Source organism: Tyto alba, unplaced genomic scaffold, assembly GCF_018691265.1.
Source record: "Tyto alba isolate M040663 unplaced genomic scaffold, T.alba_DEE_v4.0 Super-Scaffold_2, whole genome shotgun sequence".
NCBI lineage: Eukaryota > Metazoa > Chordata > Aves > Strigiformes > Tytonidae > Tyto > Tyto alba.
The window spans coordinates 40,255,752-40,278,655 of record NW_024881282.1 but is presented as its reverse complement, the minus strand read 5'-3'; the positions used below and the strand labels follow the sequence as shown (position 1 = coordinate 40,278,655).

The 22,904-nt window shown below is 41.8% G+C and overlaps 1 protein-coding gene across 3 annotated transcripts in view; it reads right to left on the bottom strand.

Moving 5' to 3' along the window:
* TMCC3 (transmembrane and coiled-coil domain family 3) overlaps window positions 1–22,904 on the bottom strand; it is a 143,820-nt gene that overhangs the window by 43,239 nt on the left and 77,677 nt on the right. The window contains exon 1 of one of the 3 annotated variants that reach the window (XM_033010198.2): window positions 15,593–15,652. The exons of 1 other annotated variant lie outside the window; for it this stretch is intronic. In XM_033010198.2, the coding sequence (XP_032866089.1) occupies window positions 15,593–15,595 (3 nt within the window). In that variant the 5' untranslated portion in view covers window positions 15,596–15,652. Of the gene's footprint in view, window positions 1–6,392; window positions 6,614–15,592; window positions 15,653–22,904 lie in introns of those variants that run through there. One more of the 3 variants, XM_033010199.2, reaches the window with a different exon arrangement.

The following is a 22,904-nucleotide window of genomic DNA, read 5'->3' as shown; positions in this document are numbered from 1 at the left end:
AGTGAGCCAGCTCTCAATATCACTCTGCTTTTCTAGAATTTTTTGGAAAACAATAAGCCTCATTTCAGCTTTCTACAATAAGAGCATCACAACGCACAATTTGTAGATATTCTTTATACCTCAGACAGTAGAGACATCCCTCCACTCTCATCCTTGCCCCTAAATTAAAGCTTAGATTACGTATGATGATATAAAAAGCTGCCTTAGAGGAGTTCTCACTTGCTGAGTGTCTGAAAAAGGTTAGCTGCACAGCTACAAGCCATCCCAGTTGCATACCAGGTCCCATATGTCAAGGCTTTAGAACAGCAGGTTTATTTTTGGCTTTGCATATTAATCCTCCGCTCTTCTTTCAGACTAAGGGAAGAGCAGAAAACTTTCAGCAGTAAAGATATTTGCAACCCTCATTAGCCACAGTGCAAATGCTCTTTAGCAAAGTTTCTCTACCTGAATACATAAATAAAAAGCAAGAATTATGTTCCACCATTCCCCAACACTACGTAAAAACTCATCTTCCACACAGGTCCTTCCCAAAACTACACTCACTGTGAGGGTGAAGATGAAAGCTGCATGCCTGCTAATGGTGCCAAAACAACTGAAACTGGACAATGGGCAGTGACAATCATTTTAGCCTGGACAGTGTTAGACATCAAATCCAGCCAAAACCTTCAAGGCTCAGGCTCTATGCAGACATTGTGCCAGGTGGTGCCTAGGTAAAGCCTTACCTGTGGAGGTGAGGACAATAACCAAGCTAGAGATTGAGAGCTGTTGGCACCCCCCTACACCATCACTGGCAACTTGACAGAAGGACAATTACATGTCCTTCAAAAAGAAAGCAAACCAGAAGGTTGGTGATTTTCCCTCGGCAACCTTTTTATTAATATACCTAACATTTTAAAGGTGATAATAGATGTCATAGATGCCCCAGTCCTGCAAGCAATACCATCCACTGCAGTAAGGACAAATCAAAAGCACAGCAAAGGGAAGGAGACACTGTACAATCTTCAGAGACTTTAATTTTCCAGGTGGAGACCAAAAACTATGACAGGTCTAAGTATAAAACTTCCAAACCTAAAAATCAGTTAAACTTTGAAAAGAACATGCATTCCCACTTCTGCTTACTGTTTAAAACTGTCTCGGGTTGGAAGGGAGAAGATGTATTGGGTGAAAAAACACAACCTTTATGGTTTATAACTCTACCAAAGAGGTCCACCTTGCAGGATCAGTGGAACACAGCAATACTATACAAAGCTGTGCAGCAACAATTTCCCCCTTTATTTCATTTGACAACAACAAATTACACCTAGCATTGACCTTTAGCTTTTAGATGTATTTAATCCCAAAACTCAAAGTATACCAAAAAAAAAAAAAAGATACCAACTTTGTAAACTTCCTAACATTCCTTCCTGGCATAAACAAAATATTTGAGAAGTTAGTGTTTTCCAAACATTTCTACAATGACAAAATAATCAAAGCATTATTACTGTTTTAAATGAACAAGCCAGGCTTTTCTTCAGTTCTAACCAACTAATCTGTCTTTTTTGGGTTCACATTACAATTATGGCTTCCCTCTCACCCTCCAAACCCCTGCATCATGCAGCCCACTCTTTGGCAGGTTTCACACATTTCTAGATACACCATAGATTTAAAACCAAGGCCTGAAAGTCTTCGCAATATTCTGTCCCATCAAATTATCTTCGTCTTATGTCAAAACATGAGGAAACTCTGTGAAAAGTGTAAGTTCTTTGAGTACAAAATATCTCAAGATTTGGTTACAAGTCATGGAAGTGCAGAACAAGCATTTCTTCTGCAGTCATCTCTTCATTTAAAGGACCAGCAGGAGATTAAATATCTCCCTTTCCTCTAAAACTGTAGGGTGGGTTTTTTTGCTTTGGGTAGAGGTTTTTGTTGTTGTTTGGTTTGTTTGGGTTTTTTTGGTTTTAATCCTGATAGGTCCCTTTCTGTTATTTCCTCTAAACATACTAAAGATTTTAAGAAATAAAGGGAATTCTAGGACAGATGATGAAAGTGATTAGAGGCTTAGAAAGGCTTCCATATGAGGAGAGGTTATTAAAAAGACTGGCTCGCTTGTAGGCAAGATGAATGGAAGGGATCATAAGAGAGACATGGAAAGTGAGAAGAGATGTTCCACAGAATGTTTTTTCATCAGTAGAAAGCAAGTAGATTTCTGTATTCTTTTTTAATGTAAGCCTTTGTGTCTGCGTGTGATCACATAAGAGTCAGTTCATCCACAGAACACTGATTCTATTGCTAGTCTCACTAAGGCTGAAAGCACAAGAAGACTGAAATTAAGATTCCCCATTTGTTAATAACATCTGCTCCAGGTAAGATTTTTTTTGTTTTAAAATAAAGGAAGTATTCTTAACATTTCAAATATAAGTCTACCACTAATAAAGACAAAGTTCTGAATAGGCTCCAATGTGCAAGAAGCTATGTAATTAGGACTTCTGCATCTCTCTCTAAAGCATCCGGTACTTGTTAAAAGCAGGACATATCACTGCATAGACTTCTGATAGGATGCAGTAAAGGAACTTGTGTTTTACTTGTAATAGAAAAGGATTTTTCTCCTACAATGACATATGTATACATTTATAACCCTGATAAAATGTGGAGGATTCTTGTTCTGTAAGGTGTAAGAGACCAAGAGTGAAGAGCAATACCCTGATCAGCAGCAAAAAAAAACAAAAAAACAAAACCAAAACTGTGTACACAGGTTTCTGAGAACTAAATAGGACAATCTGGTGAGTGTTCAGAGATGACAGTTTTAGTAGAGTCTTGAAAGGCAGTCCTGACACAATGCTCTAGAAGCAAAAGTCAACAGAGTGAGGTCTAAGTTAGCATAGCCAAACTAGTTTGAGCATCAGGAATGTTACTATTGCAACTGCATAGACCTCTGCATGGAATTACTGCTGAAGAAATATGGTGTAGCCAGAATCTGAGCACCTCCAGTCTCCCACAGTACTCACAGCAAAATCTTTTTGTCCCTCAAGAAAGCACCATGACACTCTTCAGCTGTCCTGCAAGCTGTGTTCCAGCAAGAACAGTACTTGGTGCATGACAACTAAAAATGCAATCCTTCTTCCCAAATCTTGCCTTACATCGTGGCTTAAGTCCTGATTTTGAAAGATTTGGATTAGTTTTTGTAGTGTTGCAGGAATCAGCTAGTAGTGGATGTGAAGCACAGGGAAGCTGCATCAACTGGCATTAGCAGAGGTGAACTGAAACATTTTGCATAGCAGTATCATCCACACTGATTCCACTTGTGTCACTAGAGCGATCTGCAGTAATCCTGATTACACTGACCATATACTACTGACAAGGACAGGCAGGAAAAGTCACCTGGAAAGGTACCCTTCTTAAAGTGGAGGATGGATGATTTACCAGAACCAAGGAAACCACATGACTGCAAATCTATACCCACCAAAGAATACCAAAACTGTCAGGCACTGATACCATTACACAGCAAGCAGTAGTGGTTTTATGCCCCACTCTGTACTGCCATGCACAGCATAGTTTGTTTCTCTTGTGATTTGTTCAAGAAAGAGAACAGGAATCCAGCCTCTCCCTCAAAATACTTGGCCTTCTTAGGCAGCAGTGACACCCCCCATGTTAAGAATGACTCAGCTGTTCTTCATTCCAGTATTTTCTCTCTTTCAGGCACTGGGAACTTTGCACAAATGTGACATATGGTTCATTGGAGAGTTGTTAGCAAAGCCCAGGATATCTTATTCTTCAAATGGCCTTCAAGAAGAAGGTATCAAACAGACCTGTTGCCTTACACTGAAGGAACTTTTTAGTCACAGCAGGAATTTTAAAATCCTTTTCCCCTCAGATCCTACTGTTTCCAAACTCAGAAGGCTATACCCACAGTAAGTTGTTCTAACACTTCTACAAACTGAATTTGATGATGTCTTCCTACAGTCTATACAGCCACGATTTTTGGAACTGTCTTCTTGCCTGTCCATAGAGAAGGCTTCGCTTTCTTGTAAGAAAAACCTTAGATGGGCTTGAAAGACACAGGCAGTAACCTACAAGGCTGGAGAAGTCCCTCAAAACCTGCCCACCTGAAAATTGGACTGAGTAGCCTATGTTATACAGACTATGAGATCCAGCATCTACTTTGACAGGTCTCTTTTTCTGAGGCTTCATTAAATGGATCTCACCCTACTTCCTGTACACTGTCTCTATCCTGCTAACAAAACCAACTCCAAGACTTCTTTCACACACAAGCAAGTCTCCCTAGTTAGTTCAGGTTTTCAGGTTCTCCGAGCATCCTCCTATCAGCTCTGTATTGCTGTGCTCCTGTTCTGTGTTGTTTTTTTCCATGAATGTTTGGGAAAGGCAGCTTTAACTCCCACTGCTCTGATGCTTTTTATTCAGTCTCTAAAAGGAAAACAGTACCCTGCTTTCCTGACTCTTTCCTCCGTTTTACCACCAGTTGTTGCTGCTCCAGTGCCTGACCATTTCCATCCCCCTGGGTTAAAGTGGTAAGAGGAATGTTGAAGTTATCCCGGCAATTTACCCAGGAAAAACTCCTATTGGTCCAGAATAAGCACAAATGGATTTAATGCGAACTTTTGCCATCACCTGGAACATACAACCTGCTGCTACCAGTTCTACCAATTATATTACACGTTCTGTGATATCTGACGCAACTTGTAAAGCCCAAACCCTGGAGCAATCCAACTACATACAACTCCACAAACTTGTTGCAGAGTTACATTTCCAGTTCTCGCGGTCACAGGAAGGGAGGGAGAGACGAATCCTGATTAAAAGAAACCCCAAATCAGATAGAAGCCCAATGTTTTCATAAAATTGTCTTAATGGTGAGATTTTTTTATTTTTCAGTACACAAGTACAATACGCAATGCTGAATGCTAGCCATGATACTTTATGCTTTTAAGCAGATGAGCTTTACTATAGAGTGAAGACTTCAGGTTTACCTCTTCAATATGAAAAAAAGTCACCCTTCAAGGTATGTAACTTTTTTCCATGGCCACCGTAAGCTAGGTAGCATATTATTATTACAGCAAGAACAATGAAGAAAAACTAATCAGCTCAACTTTCAAAGAGAAAAACAACGGAAATATATAAAATTTTTAACTGGGTTATGACTAGCATGCACACCCAGCTTACAGTATGAAGAACATTGTAGATTTCAGTAATAAAGCTACAGTGTACAGGATTACCTATTTTTTAAATATTTAATTATGCAGGAACAATCTGAAGCACACAATCTCCTTTCCAGCACTGTCAATGGGCTAGAGGGGTGGAAGTGATGCTAATGTGCAGCACAGGAAAACAAAAACAAAACCCCCAAAACCCCAAGAACCCTCCCACTCTAAAAAGAACCACAAACCAGTCTTCCTTCACAAATAGCTAAATCCCTACACTTCAAACTGCAAAGCTCATTTATTGACACATGCAGGCTCTCATTTTAGCTAGAAAAGAACCCAGAATTTGTCAATATCCCAAGTCAGCTAGAGCGACCTCCTTTTTCATCACATCTTCCTGCAGTGCATGGTAAGAAAGAGCCATTTGTTTTACACCTGTTTGAGCTGAGCATTTAGGTAGGAATTTGAAATCTGTGCATTAACTAAAGAGCCAACTGCCTTCAGCAGGACATACATCACAAAGGCTACTAAACATATGAAAGGATCACAAGCATTGCCTATACATGTTTATCATATATTGTACAAACAAAACATCAAAACGCTAAGAAAAAGGATGAAATTGCCAGCAGACCATAAGAAAAACTCTCCCATAAAGCCATACATCATGGATATAGAGTGTATTCTTACTTTTTCCCTAGTACACAAAGATACACCTCTTCTGTCGATATCCATATCCCTGCCACACCTCTCTTCTAAGTAACTTCAGGAAGGGAACCGTAATCATTCCCTGCTGCTAGACAAAATCACCTGATCCACGACTTATCAAACAGACCTTGAGAAACAAGACCAAAACCAAGTATTCACCGGTGTGATCTAGACAGAGTCACTTCATTAAATCATCAGCGCTGTTGACTTTGGTGAGTAAGTTCTCTATCACTCGCCTCCAACTAGTTTCTATTGTGGATTTATCTTGAGCATCGGTTTCTGTTATGTCAACAACCAGTTTAATTTCATTTTCCTATACCAAATAGTATTTAGAGTAGGAATACGAAAGAAGCACAGATAAAAAAACCCTTCCCTTTAGATCGACAACCTAGCAGACGCGGAGACCTCCTGAGGAACACGCTGCAGGTTGACGGTCGCCCCTCAGAGCTCAGCACCCCGACCCACCGGGCAGCCCCACCACCCTCGCCTCCCCGGGCCGCCTGCTTCCAAGGGTGGCCCCGACAGCCCTTTTCCGTGCCCTCACACACGCTTTACCCGCGTCTTGCGGCGCCGGTGCCGCTCCGGGTCCGAGTACGTCCTGTCCACGGCCAGCGCCGTGTCGCTGCCCGGCATGGTGCCCCGCCGCCTCCTCCTTCCCCTCAGCCGCGCCCGCCAAAAGCCGGCGCGCAGGTAGGGGTCCCGCTAACGGCCGCCCAACCGCCAGCCCAACGGCCGCGGGACTGAGGGGGCTCACGGCTGCCGCCGCGGTGCGGGAGGGCCGGGCACGCCCGGAGGGGCGTGCCCGGCCCTCCCGCACCGCGGCGGCAGCCGCTCCGCTTCTCCTCCGCCGGCACACCCGGATTAACCCCTCAGAGCTCCGGATCCCGCTGCAAAGGGCGAAGCGGGCGTTGGCCGAGCGCTGTGGCGCCTAACGGGCGGGTCGTGAGGGGGGTCGGGGCTGGGGACTTTCCCCGCGCTTCGAAAAAGGGAGGGCGCCTGAGGGGAGAACAGTAGAGGAGTGAGTTTTAGCCAGAGGGGAGGGGCCATAAATCGTTGTTGGTTGTTTTTTTGGTGTTGTTTGTTTGTTTTGGTTTTGGTTTTGGTTTGGTTTTGGTTTGGGTTTTTTTCTGTTTAAGTTTTGAAGGCCGGAGCTTTTTTGGGGGGGCAGCAGGAGCCGGATGATTTCCCAGAGATACGGCTGGACAGAGGGGTGACAGTCCCATTCCTCCTGCTGACAACTGCTGCTTTGATTCAGGCTTTTCGCTAAAGCTCCAGCTCTTGGAAGGAGTTACCGTCCAGAGAAGCTCAAGCAGCCAGCTAGACCTCTGTTAAAAGAAATCTAGACTCCCTGGCTACAACGAAACACCACAAAACATAGCACATCCTAAAGGTTCAGACGGAAAAGAAAGGCAAAGGGACTTCTGTTAAATCTAGACCCTGTGGCTACAACGAAACCCCACAGAACATAGCACATCCTAAAGGTTCAAAGGGAAAAGAAAGGCAGAAACCAGAAGTATTAAGTACATTGCTCATTTTGGGGCAGACTCACTTGTAAGGGTTTGACTGTTTCTGGTAGCATAAAGCACCCTGGAGATGGCTGAGTGCTGCTGGAAAACCCTTGATACCAAGAGCTTCTCACATTAAACATGTTATAAAAATTCTTCCAAACCAACACATTTTCCAAAGTGGTCAGTGGAGCAGGATAACCAATTCAGTCCTCTTTTCTGCAAATTACACATATAAGGTAACTCCTTCAGTATACTAGCACAGGGGAGATTCAAACCATACTCGTGAGCACCCAAGGAAAACATGTTTTCCAGGGCATGCATATGCCAATCGACTTAAATTCCTAAGAGTTCAACAGAGTTCCTGACTGATTTGTGCATTTATCTTCAGAATACCTATGCTGAGGAATGCATTTAAATCAGTAACACTTAACATATTTTAAACTACTGAAAAGTGTAAGTAGAATACTGCTTTTATAATCACTCATCAAGTTGATCAGGAGATGCACTTTTTTCTTTTCTGGAATAAGTAGAATAGTTGGGTTACCACTTCTACCTTGTTACACAAAGTAAATCTGGAGTTCCTTCAGACTGACTCCCTTGCAACAGCAGCAGGCCTTCACCTTTTGGGTACAGTTGTTTTGATGCTCGTGCATGAGTCACACTGCTTTTCTTCTCTAGTTGGGACACAGCAACAGTCCCAAAGCATATGCATATACACACACACATAAATCAACAGAGTTAACTACCCTGGAGCGGGGTTTCAGCTTTTAAAAAATATTACCCTGCCACCATTTACATTTTTTACTGGAATCTTATGTTCTGAGATAACGCTACTATTGGAGGTTAATTATCTGACACAAGGGCCTCCTTGGTGTTTTCATGTAATGAGGTCTTCAAAAATGAAAGACCTGAAAATCCAAAGTAAAAACAAAACCTAGACCTCACCTTCTCAGCAGGTGTTTCTTCAAGTCTAACACCAGTTTTTACAAAGTTATCCCAAAATCATAATGAGTGAGCATACTAAGGGACAGGTGATGACTTGCCATCTTTCCTATATTTCTTATGCAGCTGAATGAGGTAGCTGAAGTCGGAAGGCTGCTGGGAAAAGGCTTTAAAATGGGAATCGGATTTCTTCAGTCTTCAGCTCAGACATGAAAGTGAATTAATGACTCAAAATGTGCCAGAGGGTAGGGAACTCTGGATAAAGGTCAGTAAGAAATTAAATAGGTAAATATTGTGGATTTGGGGTTTTCACTGAAGTCATAATTGCACATTTCCAAAGGGGTCTGTGCCGTTTCCAGCACCTAGCATGAAACATCCTTATTTCCTCAGAAACTTTCAGGAGTTTTTTAAAGCCTTGCCAGAAGTAGTTGATCAAAGCATCAAGAGGGCAAGTAGTTGGAAAAGGGGCACATAAAAGGCTTCAACTGCTTGGCTCGTTAGTATTACAAGGCTTATAATAAATCATAGTTTATTCAAAAGTTTAAGAGTTTTATTTAAATCATAACAGCTTTATTTAAATAATACCAGCAAACTAGACACAAAATGATGAAAAGAGGCAGGGATGTGCAATATATATTTAGAGGCATATCATGTGTGGCGGAGCTCAATAGTATTAACATACATACTAATATACTCACAAAGCAAGCACTCTCTCCTAATGTAGCTTCTAAGAAGGAAGGATAATAGGATTAGTCTCATAAGACCTCGGTGTTGCGTTAGTCACACCTTGCAATCAAGCCCAAGGCTCCGTTTGCCTGGGCACTGTTCTTGTTGGTGGCAGTTACTGCCACGTGTACTGGCAACCACAGCTCCCGTGTCCTGCGACAGCGGCAAAAGCCGTGGCACGGGGTGGTTCCTGGAGGAGCTGTGACCGTGGGGCCACAGGCTGGGCAACTAGGAACAACTGCTGCACATGGCAGCAAGCTGTGGTGGAGGAGAAATAGCTGCTTGGGGAGAGACACCCGTCCCCCAGGTCAGGAGAGCGCTTCCACACAAGCTGAATTAGGAGCTGTTGCCATCTCAGCAGTCTCTGCAAGTGCCGCGCTTTGCAGACAGCTCAATAAATGGTTCTTTTCATATGCTGGAGTCAAATCATCTGCATCTTCAGAACGTATATCAAACTGTGGTGCCATACAATTCTCTGGCCAAAGGCTGATCTTTCCCCCTTTTATCCTTCCCCCTCACACATGCACCACTAGATCCACCCTGGCCTGTAGCAGGAGCACAAAGACTGTTATCCCATGGCATGTTTGCAGAATACATTTCATTTTGCTTGGCTGAGCAAAGACAACTCCCCCTCCTCTTGCACACACAGCTGGTTTGTACAGCTCTCCTTCCCCACTCCAAAACAGAGATATGACTCCCTAAATGCAGCTGAATACTGCACAGCACCGTACTTCTGTCAGCCTCACCAGGTACTTCACTCACTGTTATTTTCAAAAGCCCACAGAGTTTGAATAAATGCTCTTCCCACACACTACACCTACTCTCAACTGAACCTTCAGCCCACTAAAGCAAATCCTTCCAGATACTGGCAGGAGCGTGAGGCTGGACTCACAGTGACATAGATAGAAGTGGTAGCCCATAGATGAATTCTCTCATCCTTTGTTCTTCTCACAAAGTATTTTTAAAATTCATTTCTATGGTTTAAATTAATGAAGAATGTGTTAAGTAATCCCAGCCATCCATTGTGTCAATTTTAAAGTTCAAATACCTCAAAATCCTTCACTGACTGCCCAGCTGTCCTCAGAGGCACAGAGTAATTTCATCCCTCCCTTACCAGTGCCTTCCCTCATTTCAGCATGTTGGCATGACCCACAATACTCTACTCTTGATATTTACATCATTTTGTCTACCTTTTTAAAGTGACCTTTTAAAAAATAATGCCAATTAGGAACAGAAGATCTGGTTAGACTTAAGATCACTGTGCAAGGATGTACACCACTGTATTCGGCTTCCAGAGCGACAGACATCAATATTGTGTTTGCTCGCATTGCCCTGTTTTAGGAAAATCAAATCTCTGGTGGGGCAGCAGAGGCACTGCCCAAAGCAGGCCTGTCAGGTGGAGCCTGAGCTTTCTGCAGATGATTCCTGTCTCACTCTTCCCTGCGAAAGCCGCATCTTTGCCATCCATTCCCTGCTGCATGACCCTGCAGAGCAGACATAGCAGTCCCACCTGTGAGCCCTGGATTATCCAAACTCACTCACCCACTGGCCACAGAGGGAGACGAGGTGGCAGCGGCGACAGTGGGATTACTAGGCAAAACCCAACTCCCACACAATGTAATCCCATAGATGGGGTTGTACACACACACTGGGAAACAACACAAGAAGGGAAACCTTCATGGAGATGAAAGGCGTAGAAATCCTATCATTAGGAGGCTGGCTTGAGGTTTGGCCCTGTTCTCTTTCCAGTTTCAACATGAATCTGGCTCTTCACAATTCACTTCTTTGGACTTCCACTACCACATTTGTAAAAGGAGCAGCACAGCATATCTTTCTTCTGCAGAGAACCTTGAGCTCTCCAGAATTAAAAGATCTATTATTAAATGTTGTGTTCTGATGTTATTGGGCGAAATTAAACATAGAGTGTCAAGTGTATATTTCAAAGCCACAATCAGGAAAAAGGCGAAGGTCCCTTTTTTCCACAATGGTAACATCTGTATTCTAAACAGGATACTGGGGCTTCTTACAAAAGACTTTGTAACATGCCCTCCAAATCTATTTTTCCAAAAGCTTGTAGCAACCAACCTCCAGGGAAAAGGTCTACGTGATGACAGACTGTCAGTGCTATTTCTAAGTCTGACGGCAAATGGGACAGAGCTGAGTGACGTCGGTCTTGCAGTTATCCATGAGCACGCTGTCACAGTTCTCAGTTTATCTGCCAAAGCATGAGCCTTTCACACCCACAGGAAAGGAGAGATACTCTGCTTGTCTGTACCCAGCACAAACTACCATGGGATCACACTGAGACTTACAGATTGCGTTGCCAAGCCATGATGTTCATTCAGAAGATGTTGATAAACATTCAGATATCAAATTAAAATTTTAAATCAACTCTTGTCTTCCCCTGTCCTCTCCTCATTAAGAAATGTTTTATGTGCTTTCAGGATGTAACAGCCATGGACATTCTGTGAGTATCCATCTTCTACGCAGGGAAAAACTCCAAACCCAAGCCTGTCACTGTGTATTAGTGAGATGCACTGATAGGGGGTGAAGGATAGAGAGGCAAGTGAAAAATTCCAGTTGAGGGTAACAGAAATTCTCCCTCTTCTTCCTTTCCCCTGCCTATTATCCTGCATCCCTTGCTGTGTGATGAGAGGCAATTTCAAGCCCCTTCCTTGTTATGGTAGAGGCTTGGAAATTTCTGCTACTTAATTCCTCATTGCTGCTGTTGAGTGACAGCAACAGTGCAAACCGTGCCTACAGGATGGTGGCAGTGTTTTGCATTTCAAATGCTGTGAATAAGAGCCACCTTTTTAGCAGACTTGAATGGGAGCTGTTCTGTATACCCAACAACTTGCCCAGAGCCCAGCTATTTACATTAAAGATGACCCATATTGTAGAGGCAACTACAGAATTCTCCCTCGGTAATGTGAATGGTTGCTGCTCATCAGTTTACAAATTTTCTCCTGCCTCACAGTACTTGATTTGGGGCCCTTCTGGGAATAAGTATATGCAGCCTGTCTGTCCTGAATCAGCCACTTTGATATTGCCATGAGGTATGCAGAACCAACAGCTGCAGCCTGTTGGCGTACAAAGGTGTGCCCCATTCCAAAACACAAATGGGAACTCACATCCAAACCATTCAGATTGCAGCCAGAAGACAGCAAGCCTGAATCTCCTATTACTGCATATCCTGGTGATTACATCAGCATGAACTTTTATCCCAAATTAAAACAAACAAGCCAAAAACTTCAAACTAGGCATAGCCCATGAGCACAAGAAATGCTCTTGGGATGTGCCACCTCTACCCACTGCCCAGAGAAGCGCACGCAGCCCCCCTGAAGTGGCAGGTAGCTGGGTAGCTGACATCTGAGCTCCTAAAGGCTCCGTAAGTCAATACACCTCAGCTTTCACGCTATTGCTTTATGGCTGTAGCTTCACAGACATCCCAGTTCAGTTTGAGGCTGATGGTTGCACACAGAGACTGTAGATTGTGCTGGACAGGAACCTGTCGATTTTACCTGTCTACAAAGTGCAATTGCATGTCTGTGGCTCTGTATAAGTTACGTCATGCTAAATGTGTGACATCAATTATTTCCATATCAAGAGACAATGTCAAATGCAGGATTAGGACTTTTTTGCCAGTCAACCAGAAAACACAGATGGGTTATGAGAGGACAGAAAATTAATGATTATACAAGTAAGCCTACACCTCTTCCTGGTGAGCGTTTTTACAAGGCAGGCCTTTGGGTTTCACTACAGTGACTATCTACAGAGATGCAAGTTACAGGGACATGAATCTCAAGTTCCCTCATGGCTGCCAAAGTCGACCACCTACAACTCATTGAACTGTGGTGCTGCTAAATCTAATTTGATGAAATATGAAAGCCTTCCTTTAAAACGAGGTGAACAGGAAAGTGTGTTAAATCGGTTATCTGATGGGTTAACTGGGCATTAATAAAAGCCATCAGACAAATATGGTTAAAAGCCTATTTAAGATGAGCATAATAAAATCAGAAAGTTCCTTCCAGCTTACTTCTCAATCTGCCAGACCTAAACATATGACATTCAGCTCTGATTTGGGTGACAGGGACTTGAAGATTAATGTCAACTAAGCAGAAAAACCCAAATGCCACTATGTTTAATTGGCATAAATTTTCCAAGTGCCCAGTTTTCACAACAAATATTTTAAAGGCAGCAAATTACAAACAAAAAACCACAGCATAGCATAGACATTTGCATTACGTTCAATAAATTTCTATCAACCATCATTTATAAGTGCCCAGCAACACACTCCCTTTACTCATCTAAAGATAGTAATTTATCAAGGAGCCAGTTCTGAGTTATTACTATGTATTACTATATAATTCTACAGGATAGTTTTCACTGAATAGAGTATTTGCCGTATGTGCTTCTTGGTTGTATTGCTAACAGTAATTACATCCATTTTACTTTCATTTTTATAATGCTTTTTATGGAAAAAGTCCAGGTTCATTGATTGGTTTTGCCAATTGCTTCAATATGCAATGCCTTTATCACATATTTCTGCATATTCCACAGCAAATTCACTCACTACTAATGTCCCAAAGATAGGGGCAGAGCTTCCTAACTTCCTGCATGTAAGTATTCATTCTTAACAATATCAAACTGCAGCATCTGCATGCATACGTTCTTGCATCAGAACTATGTAATTACGACTACTGAGATCATGATTTAGATTGGTATTTAGATTTAGCAAGTTTAGAGATGTGACTAGTTGACCACAGAGCCAAGTGATAAAATACAAAATTATTTATATTTTTAACTATCCTGGTGCTGTTAGATGCTTCAGAATAGTTTGTGAGAGGATATAGGTTTTAAGCAGAAAAAATAAGTCTGAATTTTTAGCATATACTCATCCTTTTGGGCCTTTTAAAAATTATAATTTCATAAAGTATTATTTATTACAAAAATATAGGGACAATTTTTGAAGATTGAAGTCTTATGGTTTGTTCTTATACAACCAGTGAAATGCATGAGATATATGGTACAATTTTCTTACTCCTGAGACCTGGGTTTTAGCAGGAGTATATAAGAAGCAGCTTATTTTGCAATGCTTTTGGAAACTGTAGCGACACAAGATAGAGTCCTAGCATTTCAGGGGAGTTTCCCCCTGAACTTCTGTGAATGGAAAACGTTACAGCATGAGATCACTAGAAAATTGAATGGTAGAGATACAACATTTGCCAATAAAAATTCCTATTCTGCTATATAGAAAGATAACTTTCTGAAACAAAATTAATACCGTCTTTCTCAACATAATTGTAACTGAGCTTTTCTTATTAAAGTTATATCCATGAAAGGTATGATTTCTTTTTCTTTACCTTCTTAACCAATACAGCTAGGTTGATAAAGCATTTATATGTAAAGTAATCCCAAGGCAACAGAAGCGTAGAAGAACCGTAGTGTCCACAGATGCCTGACAGCCGTGCAGAAGACACCCTGCAGCAGCCAGACCACCCTGTGGCTGGGAGAAACTGAAACCCCTCTGCCCTTCCAGCGCCCTGCACATCACCAGCTAGCCTCAAGTGTCACTGAAAGATGAAGCTGTTCCTCTTCCTGCCTAAAAAAAAAAAAAAAAAACAAAACCAAACCCAACAATTTTGGCAGCAGGGTTTGGCTTGGTCTGAGCTGGAAGGCTGGCAAGTAATTGCCTCTGCTCGAGCTACAAGCAGCTCCCCACTTCTTTTTTGTAACCACCTCAGGCCAGCAATTTTACAGATGTCAGATTTTTCAAGCTCACTACAAGGGCATGACATTATCAAGCATGACAGGCACCTGCTTACAAATCAAAACAGAGGAAAAAACTGTAATAATTATAGGCTTACTAGTAAAACTGTTCTTTTACAATGTTCCATTAAATTTATTTGTGTATGTGTGTGTTTCTCACACACATACACAGCCTTATAAACAATTTTATTTGAAATATTATAAAAGGAGAAAGTGAATGTTCCAGTTTTCCTATTCTGCTAATAAAGTTTAATAATTACATGTGGGTTTTGAAACATTTGTAATTAGGACTCTGAGTAGAAAGCACTGGAGCAATATAAAAATTCTAATAGCAACACAGTATATAACAGAAGTAATTAAGAGTTTTAGGGCCCTGGCATATAAAAGTTACAACAAAGTAACACAGCCGAGGAGAAGTCCTATTACACAAAGCAAGACAAACCCTTCAGAAACAAGCGGTATGGCAAAGACATAGGACATGAAGGGCAAGAGCCCACCCTGCAACTCACCCGGAAGCTCCCCAATTCCAATGACTATCAGCATCGCAAATACACAGGTCTGATACAATAACAAAACAATGGAGCATATCCCTCATTAACATTCACCAAAACCTTGCATTTCTTTCAATGAAAGGTTGTCTTTTTTCTAAAGGATCCATTTTCTCATGTTTTCCATCTTTTAAAACAACGTATCACAAATCTTTCACGGTTTGAAAACTTAACAGGAAAAAACTCCTAAGAGAGCTTTTCTTTTCATTTTCATTTAACTTATTTTTCATTTATGCCACCAGTTTTCAATACAATAACCTACCATCTTCCAGCAGTTCTGTTTTGCGCTGCTGAAACTCTGGACATGGTTTGAGGACTTACTTAAGCCAAAAGGCAGGGTTCTGCCTTGGCTGGTAAGCAAAGTCGCCCCGGTCTCACACCTGTAACTGCACGGAGAGGAACAGCCAGTAGCTGCAGAAGGGCGCTCTATATAAATGCCCTGATTGCAGAGGTGGAGAACGCTCCCAGGTACAGGTGGGGCCGCCCGACAGCACAGCCACCAGCCGACATCAGCGGCCTTGAAACCACCGGCACGGGAAGGTATCAGAGGTCCCAGGGCCATAAACAGAAACGGCTAGTTACTGATACCGACCGGGAAACAACCCGTGCAAGCTGCCCACAGGCAGTAGTGACAGAGGCAGGGGAGTATTTGCACTATGTACTTAAGCTGCAACAAAAACCACTGACTGCTTGGGTGCCATTGCGTCAGAGTTAGTATGTAGAATTGATGACTGGTAGCCTGTAATGCTACATGTGTATGTATTACCAGGGCAGAGAGATGTACCTTTAATGCCTGTGTTTGGTCTAATAGCTAATCCTCGAGGCTGGGTTGTAATTTGGATGCAAGGGTGAGCTGCTCAGAGAGCTGACCCGGGTGAAATACCTCTAAATATATTATTAGATTGCAAAAATACATACGTATGAGTTTTATTAGCTCCCTCATCTGACCAGCTGCACAGCTCCTCAAGCCGTGGTGTTGAGTCAGGAAAGTGGGCAGGGAATCATGCCTGAGGGCAGAAGGCAGAACCCAGCAGAAATCAGAAGTAAGGACTAAAGTCAATCTGCAATCACATTCTTATAGTTGTCAAGGGTTTAATTGTGTCACAGCACGTTGGGTACATTTGTATGCAAAGATTTAACATCAATATACCGTAGATCTTTATGAAGGTTGATTATCCTTGTAAAAGATACGGAGTGAGAATACAGTCAAGTGTTAAGCCATCTAACATTTATGGAAATGTGTAAAAGCATGGGAACCCCAAAATGAACTATTAAATCTTTAAAATGAACTATTTTCTCATTTTCTAACAGAACTTCAATAATAGTATGATTCAGTCAGGCCTTGGAAAAATAACAAACAGCTTCATCCAAGCAAAAACCTAGTGGGGAGCTTCAGAGTGAATCTTCTGGTGAAGCTGAGATCAGCAATTATATCTGAGCATCATAATACCAGCTGCTGAAATGATGATGAGGGAAAGATTAAAACTAACAGGACTGCCTGAAGGACCAAGAAAAATGCAAATGTGGCATTAGAACATCTGTGGAGATAACACATATGAGGTATGCAAACAATTATCTGGTTTGCAGAAAAGGGAAAAAATCTTTGTATATAACAAGTCAGTCACCCACCAGGAATATGCTTGTCTTCTCTAAGAATGTATCATCTCCAGAGGATGCCTCACTAAATCTGTATAAACTGCCTCCTTTCTACTGATAATGAATTTTCCTTTAGTTATCTAGACTTCATCTGGTCAGTCCCCAAAAGCATAATGTATTTATTTCTCTAAGGCATCCAATAGTAAGGAATAAGGACATATCTGTACACAACTCAGCTGCACTGATGCAGAAAAGAAGCAGATAAGCTCAACTAAATCAGCAGGGAATTCTTGCATACCTCTGTAGTGAATGGAGGCAGGCAACAGAATAAACATTTAAAAGTTTAACAATGTCCCTAAGCATTTAAATAGCTTAAAGTGAATCCTTTTCTTAAGATGAGGATAAAAACAAACAAATGTGTAGTAACTGCTCCCAGCAAGACATCTTCAGCCCATCTATCAAAATCATACAGCAATTTTAACACAGAAGAGATTAACAGACCTCACATCAGCAGGTTTCCCCCCATAAGGTATATTTTCTATTTATAGTTAACTTTATTTCCTCTTTGCATGCACAGAGCTGAACTCCCAGCAATTTTGCATTCCGACAAACCTCTTTTTGACTTGATTCCCCCAAAACTCCTGGACACAGCCCTCTTGTTTCCTTTTGTAACATCTAGATCTATGAACATACAAATGTGCATTGGTAAACACATGCACACAAGCATTTCCCCCTCCCCTACTTTTCCAGTATTCTTCAGCAGATGTGAATGACACTTCCAGCAAACAAATCCCTATTTTCAACATATTTTCATACTGCCCTGTAAACTCAGACAGAAGAAAAACACCAGACAGAAAACTTTGAGAGTAAAAATACACTGCTTGAGCTACCTTCTCTTTGTTCATTAGGTATTCTGCAAACATGCATATGTATGAACACATATTATTAATTTATGCCTCCCCAGTGCTTACAGCATTTTATAGGCAGAGCGAGCAGTTCACACATGGCACTGCACAGTGTGTAAAGGGAACACCTATACCCTGCCTTCCTGACTTGAGCCTGCCAAAAGCCTGAGCAGTTGTCAGCTGGGTGCTGTGTTGGATGGACAGGAAAGACTAGAGCAGGGCAGTGGGAAGAAAGTTAACAGTTTCTTTCAGAAAGGATTTACCACCAGTCTTGGTACATTTTTACCCCAATATCAAAAAAATAAGTGGAGCTGTTCTGCATGTTACAGGTTGATTGGACAGGTTTCTGAGCTGATTTTTAGTAATTCTTGCAACAGATTTTTAAAATATCATGAAATTGGGACAAACCTTTTGACTTCTGTGAACATTACCAGTTTTGAACAGCTAATGACCCTCCCAAATCTCTTCTGTTACTGCCAATGGAGTTTAGTTCAATACATTGTGGACAGCCACTAAACTAGGGAAAAAATCATCCCCATTAATTGGAATGAGCAAGTTCTCCTGTTCTGCAGAACCATTCAAATAAGATGCAGCATTAGTGTTTGTAGTTTACTCTGTCCTGCTATAGATGTGCAATGAAATCTTGCTTTCAGCCACTAGTAGATTAGAAATTCTTTTCACCACAAATTCTGTGGCACTTGGATACCTTTGAATGTTGGACATGGAGTCCTCAATCTCACTTACTCGTGTGTGTCTAGCTATTTTGAGATAGAATTTATATACATAAATTACATTCATATACATCAATACATTTATTTATAGATACATATAAATACACATAAAAGAAAGAATATGCAATAGCATAAATTCTTGAATCAGAGATATGAGAAGCTACAGGAAAACTTGTAGTTTTAATACTGAGCAGCTGCAATGTTTTTCTCTTAATAGGTGGGCTGCAATCTAACAGGAGCACTTCCACCAGGACAGTGTCTCAGGAGGAGGGAAGAAATACATAATTTGTTCTAGCTGGCTTTTCCTAATTCAATTTACTAGGATTTAATTGAATAAGAGCCACATACATGACGAGAGTTTGTTCCCCATAAGAACTTTCAGAAATACGTCTCTAGGTTTCTGTATGTATGTTACCTCTCTGATTCAAATCTAATGATAGTAATTAAACTGATTATGATCAGCATATAGTGCTGCTGCTTAGACAAATGGGGATTCCTACACAAGACGCATCACAACTTAGACCTTGTAGATCATGCTGTCAGTGCTGGGGTCAGCATCAGTCTCTGGAGCAGCTGTGGCAGAATTTACCATATAGGTGAGATACCTGCTGCAGTGGATACTCAGGACTAATTTTTTGGACTTTGAATTTCACATAGTTTTGCGAAGACATTGATGCATTTATGCAAGTATTTTGAAGAATATGCTGACCTTGTCAGATCACATGGCGCCTGAGAGAGAACATGGAAAGTATTTTCGATATTTGAGAAATGCGCACATACAAGTTATTGACTTAATTTATGGCCAACGGCTCTTCCATAAGGTTATTTCAAAGGCACACTGATATTTCATCGAATTATCCATCACTCAGGGCTACAGGACATGCATCATTTATTAAAACTTAACTTTCCTTGGATAATCTACTTGGTCTTTTCACTTCATTTTTAATTTGGCTTTCCTTAAGAGATATGGAGAGTATCTAGGTGAGGTACTAACAAAACAACAGAAAAAAAACCCCAGAGTTAACTTTCAGATGTAACCATGGCACTAACACTGCTAAACAGGGAGTTTGAAAGGCCTCCTGCTACAACCTTTTATTAATATTCAACCTTGATCTTCCTGCATTCTTTGATTTTGTGGCTAACTTGAAAGACTTGATACGGGGATCTTTCAAATATCAATCTGAAGGATATAGATATAAACATTGTTTATAGCAGTTGTGCTTTAATATAACACAAACAAATATATCTAAGTGATATTGTTAAGCAAATCAGACACAACACTGTTCCCAAAAGGAGAACCTCTTGAGCTCTCTCTGTGATGGGCTCCATACCACCGTCAGGGGTAGCGTTGTGAGCAAAGAATGAACCTCACCCCTCAGACAATTTCCAACTAATCTAATTTCTGTGAGCCTTTCTGAAAGATGGAAGACAGTGGATGTATGTGTTAGACAGATGAATTTGAAATAAATTGTAAGGAAGATAGATGGTGTTAACTGGGTCTCCTCTTCTGCTGAAGGCTGATGCCTCAGCTGCGTACTGATGGAAATTCTTGTCACCACAGATGGTTTGTTCTGACCACGCTATGTCATTTAAATGTTATAATAATAACAGAAATTGGATTATTTTGTGGCAGCAGCCAGTTTTCAAGGGAAGTTAAGAGCACGTGGGCACTGAGAAAGTTATAACTGGTACCAAGCACGGCAACAAAACTTAGCAATCTGCTGCGTAGGTGATACTGCAAGACATGAAAGCTTGTCTGAAACAATCTACCACATCTGTTGGCATGCTGTAATCCAGTGGTACTATGTTTTAAATTTGCCCTGAGGTGAGAAAACTCAGTGTAAACAAACTCCTTGTATTTGTCAACATTCCTTTAAATGTATCATGGTAACTGGAAGCCTAAAAAAATAAAACCATTGTGCATGGCACATGTTTTAGCCACAGCTCCAGCAAAGAGTGTTTTCTTGTCCCAGGCAGGGGACAGTGAGCACTTTCCTTCAATCTGACATTGCTTCATTTGCCATGGAGTTACATACCCAATCCTTCCTCCAGCAACAGAAGAGGAGGAAGGGGTTGAGGTAGCAGATGTCACCTACCATGTCCCTGAGGAGCTGATGTGCAGGCACACATCCTGCTCCGTCCACTCATGGGGTGGGTGGAAACTCTGCCAAGAGATATTATTGCCTCCGCTGACATGATCTGATAAATTCTAAGCTTTTTTTGTTGTTGTTAAAATCTGCCTGTGGCCTTATTTACTAATGCCAGTTTCCCTGGTTAAATGCCCAGGAAGGACTGATTCACACTAGTTCATCTGGGGAGGAACAGAGGTGGACCATTGGTGGCTCCATCTTTCCGTTGCTATGTTTCTCAAATATTTTCAGATGTTACATTTTGTACAGGACGCCAGGGACAGTCATGGGAAGTTACTGGGGAGCATACAATTTTGCAACCCTTCTCCAGATACACTTTTACAAAATGGAGACAGGGATGAGGACAGGGGAACAGGCTGAGCGGCTGAGGCTTACTTGGAGGCCTTTACACAAGAAGCAGAGATGAATCCTATGTAAGAAGCTGGCAGACAAAATAGGACAGCACATGGTACTCAGTGTCTGCTCTACTGCAGGATGGAACAAGAATTAAAGAAGTTACCTAAAACACTTTAACAAAACTTTCCTGCTCCATGGGCAGCCTCCCAAAACAGCTGCTACCTTCGCCTTCATCTATGCTTCACAAGAATGAAAATAAAATGCATACCAACAGGAAAGGAAATCTGCAGTAACCTTTCAAATCCCCAGAAGCAGGAGTATGCACGAACACTTTATTATGCCTTAAAACGTTTATGTAACTTGAAATGTCTGTGTAGCCTGCAATGGGTCATTTACCTCTCAAAAATCTCAAATCCCTTTAAAGCTGAAGACATAAATGAAACTGTGAACCAGAAAACCATTTCTATTGATTTTTGTTTCCCTTGTCTGCTGTTGATGTAAACATGCCTCTCCTTCAAAGTACTTATTTTTAACCCATGTGTTGCACCATCAATCTGGATGTACAGGGAGGAGAACGTGATAGGACGCCGAAAAATGCAAGGGAGGAAACAGAAATCTGGGAAGAGCAAGAGAGGAGGTGGAAAACTCGAGCAATGGCTATACGCTTGCATTTCTCAGAGCAACAAGCATGTTGTTTTTTTTAAATACACCATCATCCCCACTTTAAGTTCCCTGGGGAAGACGCTAACTGCTGAGGGGAGCCAGCGAGACATGGCAGCACCACCTGGCACAGGCAGCATGGGAGTGTGCGGCACTGCCGAGCGCGACTTCTCCCTGTGCTACAGTGTCCCCAGCCTCGGGGGGGGATGCTGCAGGCTCCAACAGAGGGTTAGGGCAGGTTACAGGGTCTGCTAGCCATATGCCACCGTACTTGAGGGGGGTGTCAGGTAGGGAGCTGGGAGCTAAATGGCCAGGTGAGAGGCTAGTTAGCTCTGCCACTGTTAGAGGCCCAGAGAGGACGGCACCATCCCTCCTGACAGATGTAACATCATCCCCTGATGCTTCCCTTTGGTAGCCTGAAGCAGGACAAAAGACAGATGTTCATCACAGAGGGCTGGAGGCAATATTTCCAGGTGTGCTTTTCCCCAGCCCTGTTACCACCACAGCCCAGGACAGACCGCCTCTCTGAGGGCTGCTGCAAGACAGGACAATGTTGAGTTGAAAAATGGCTGCATAGGAAACACAGAAGTCTGTAACTTGCTGGAAGATGTTTTGGTATCCCCTGTGAACCCTGTAGCTTGTGGATAGGATCTGCCCACGTTGTAAAACTGAGAAGCTGCACTGTATTTTTAGAACATCACTGCTGGTCTGTAAACCGTTTATCTATACTGCCTGGCACAATTATCACAGGTCGGGTGGCCCCCAGGATCCTCGGCAGTTAAGTAACCTGTGTAATCAAGTCAAGATTTAAATTCTCTCATGATCTTTTTAAAACATCATGTTAAAAAAAAAAAAAAAACAACATAAACACATAGCACAGATTAGAAGCATGCACTTACATACAAAAAAGTAAACTTCAATGTTACCAAGTAATTCCTTACCCAGCGTTTATACAAGGATGGCAAATGCAGTATTTTTAAGCCTCTCCCTTTTTTTATGATCATTATACAAGAAGATAATTAAGTTCAGCTGAGGTCATCAGTTTTTAACTGAGTACCCAGCCCTGACAACAGAAACCCATGTCTAATCTTTGGTTCACAGAAAAGTTTTTAACCTTGTTTCCACCCACCACCACTGTTATAAAATTCTTCTAATGTGTGTTGGGTGCTCATTTTTCTTAACTTTTGGAGGCTGTA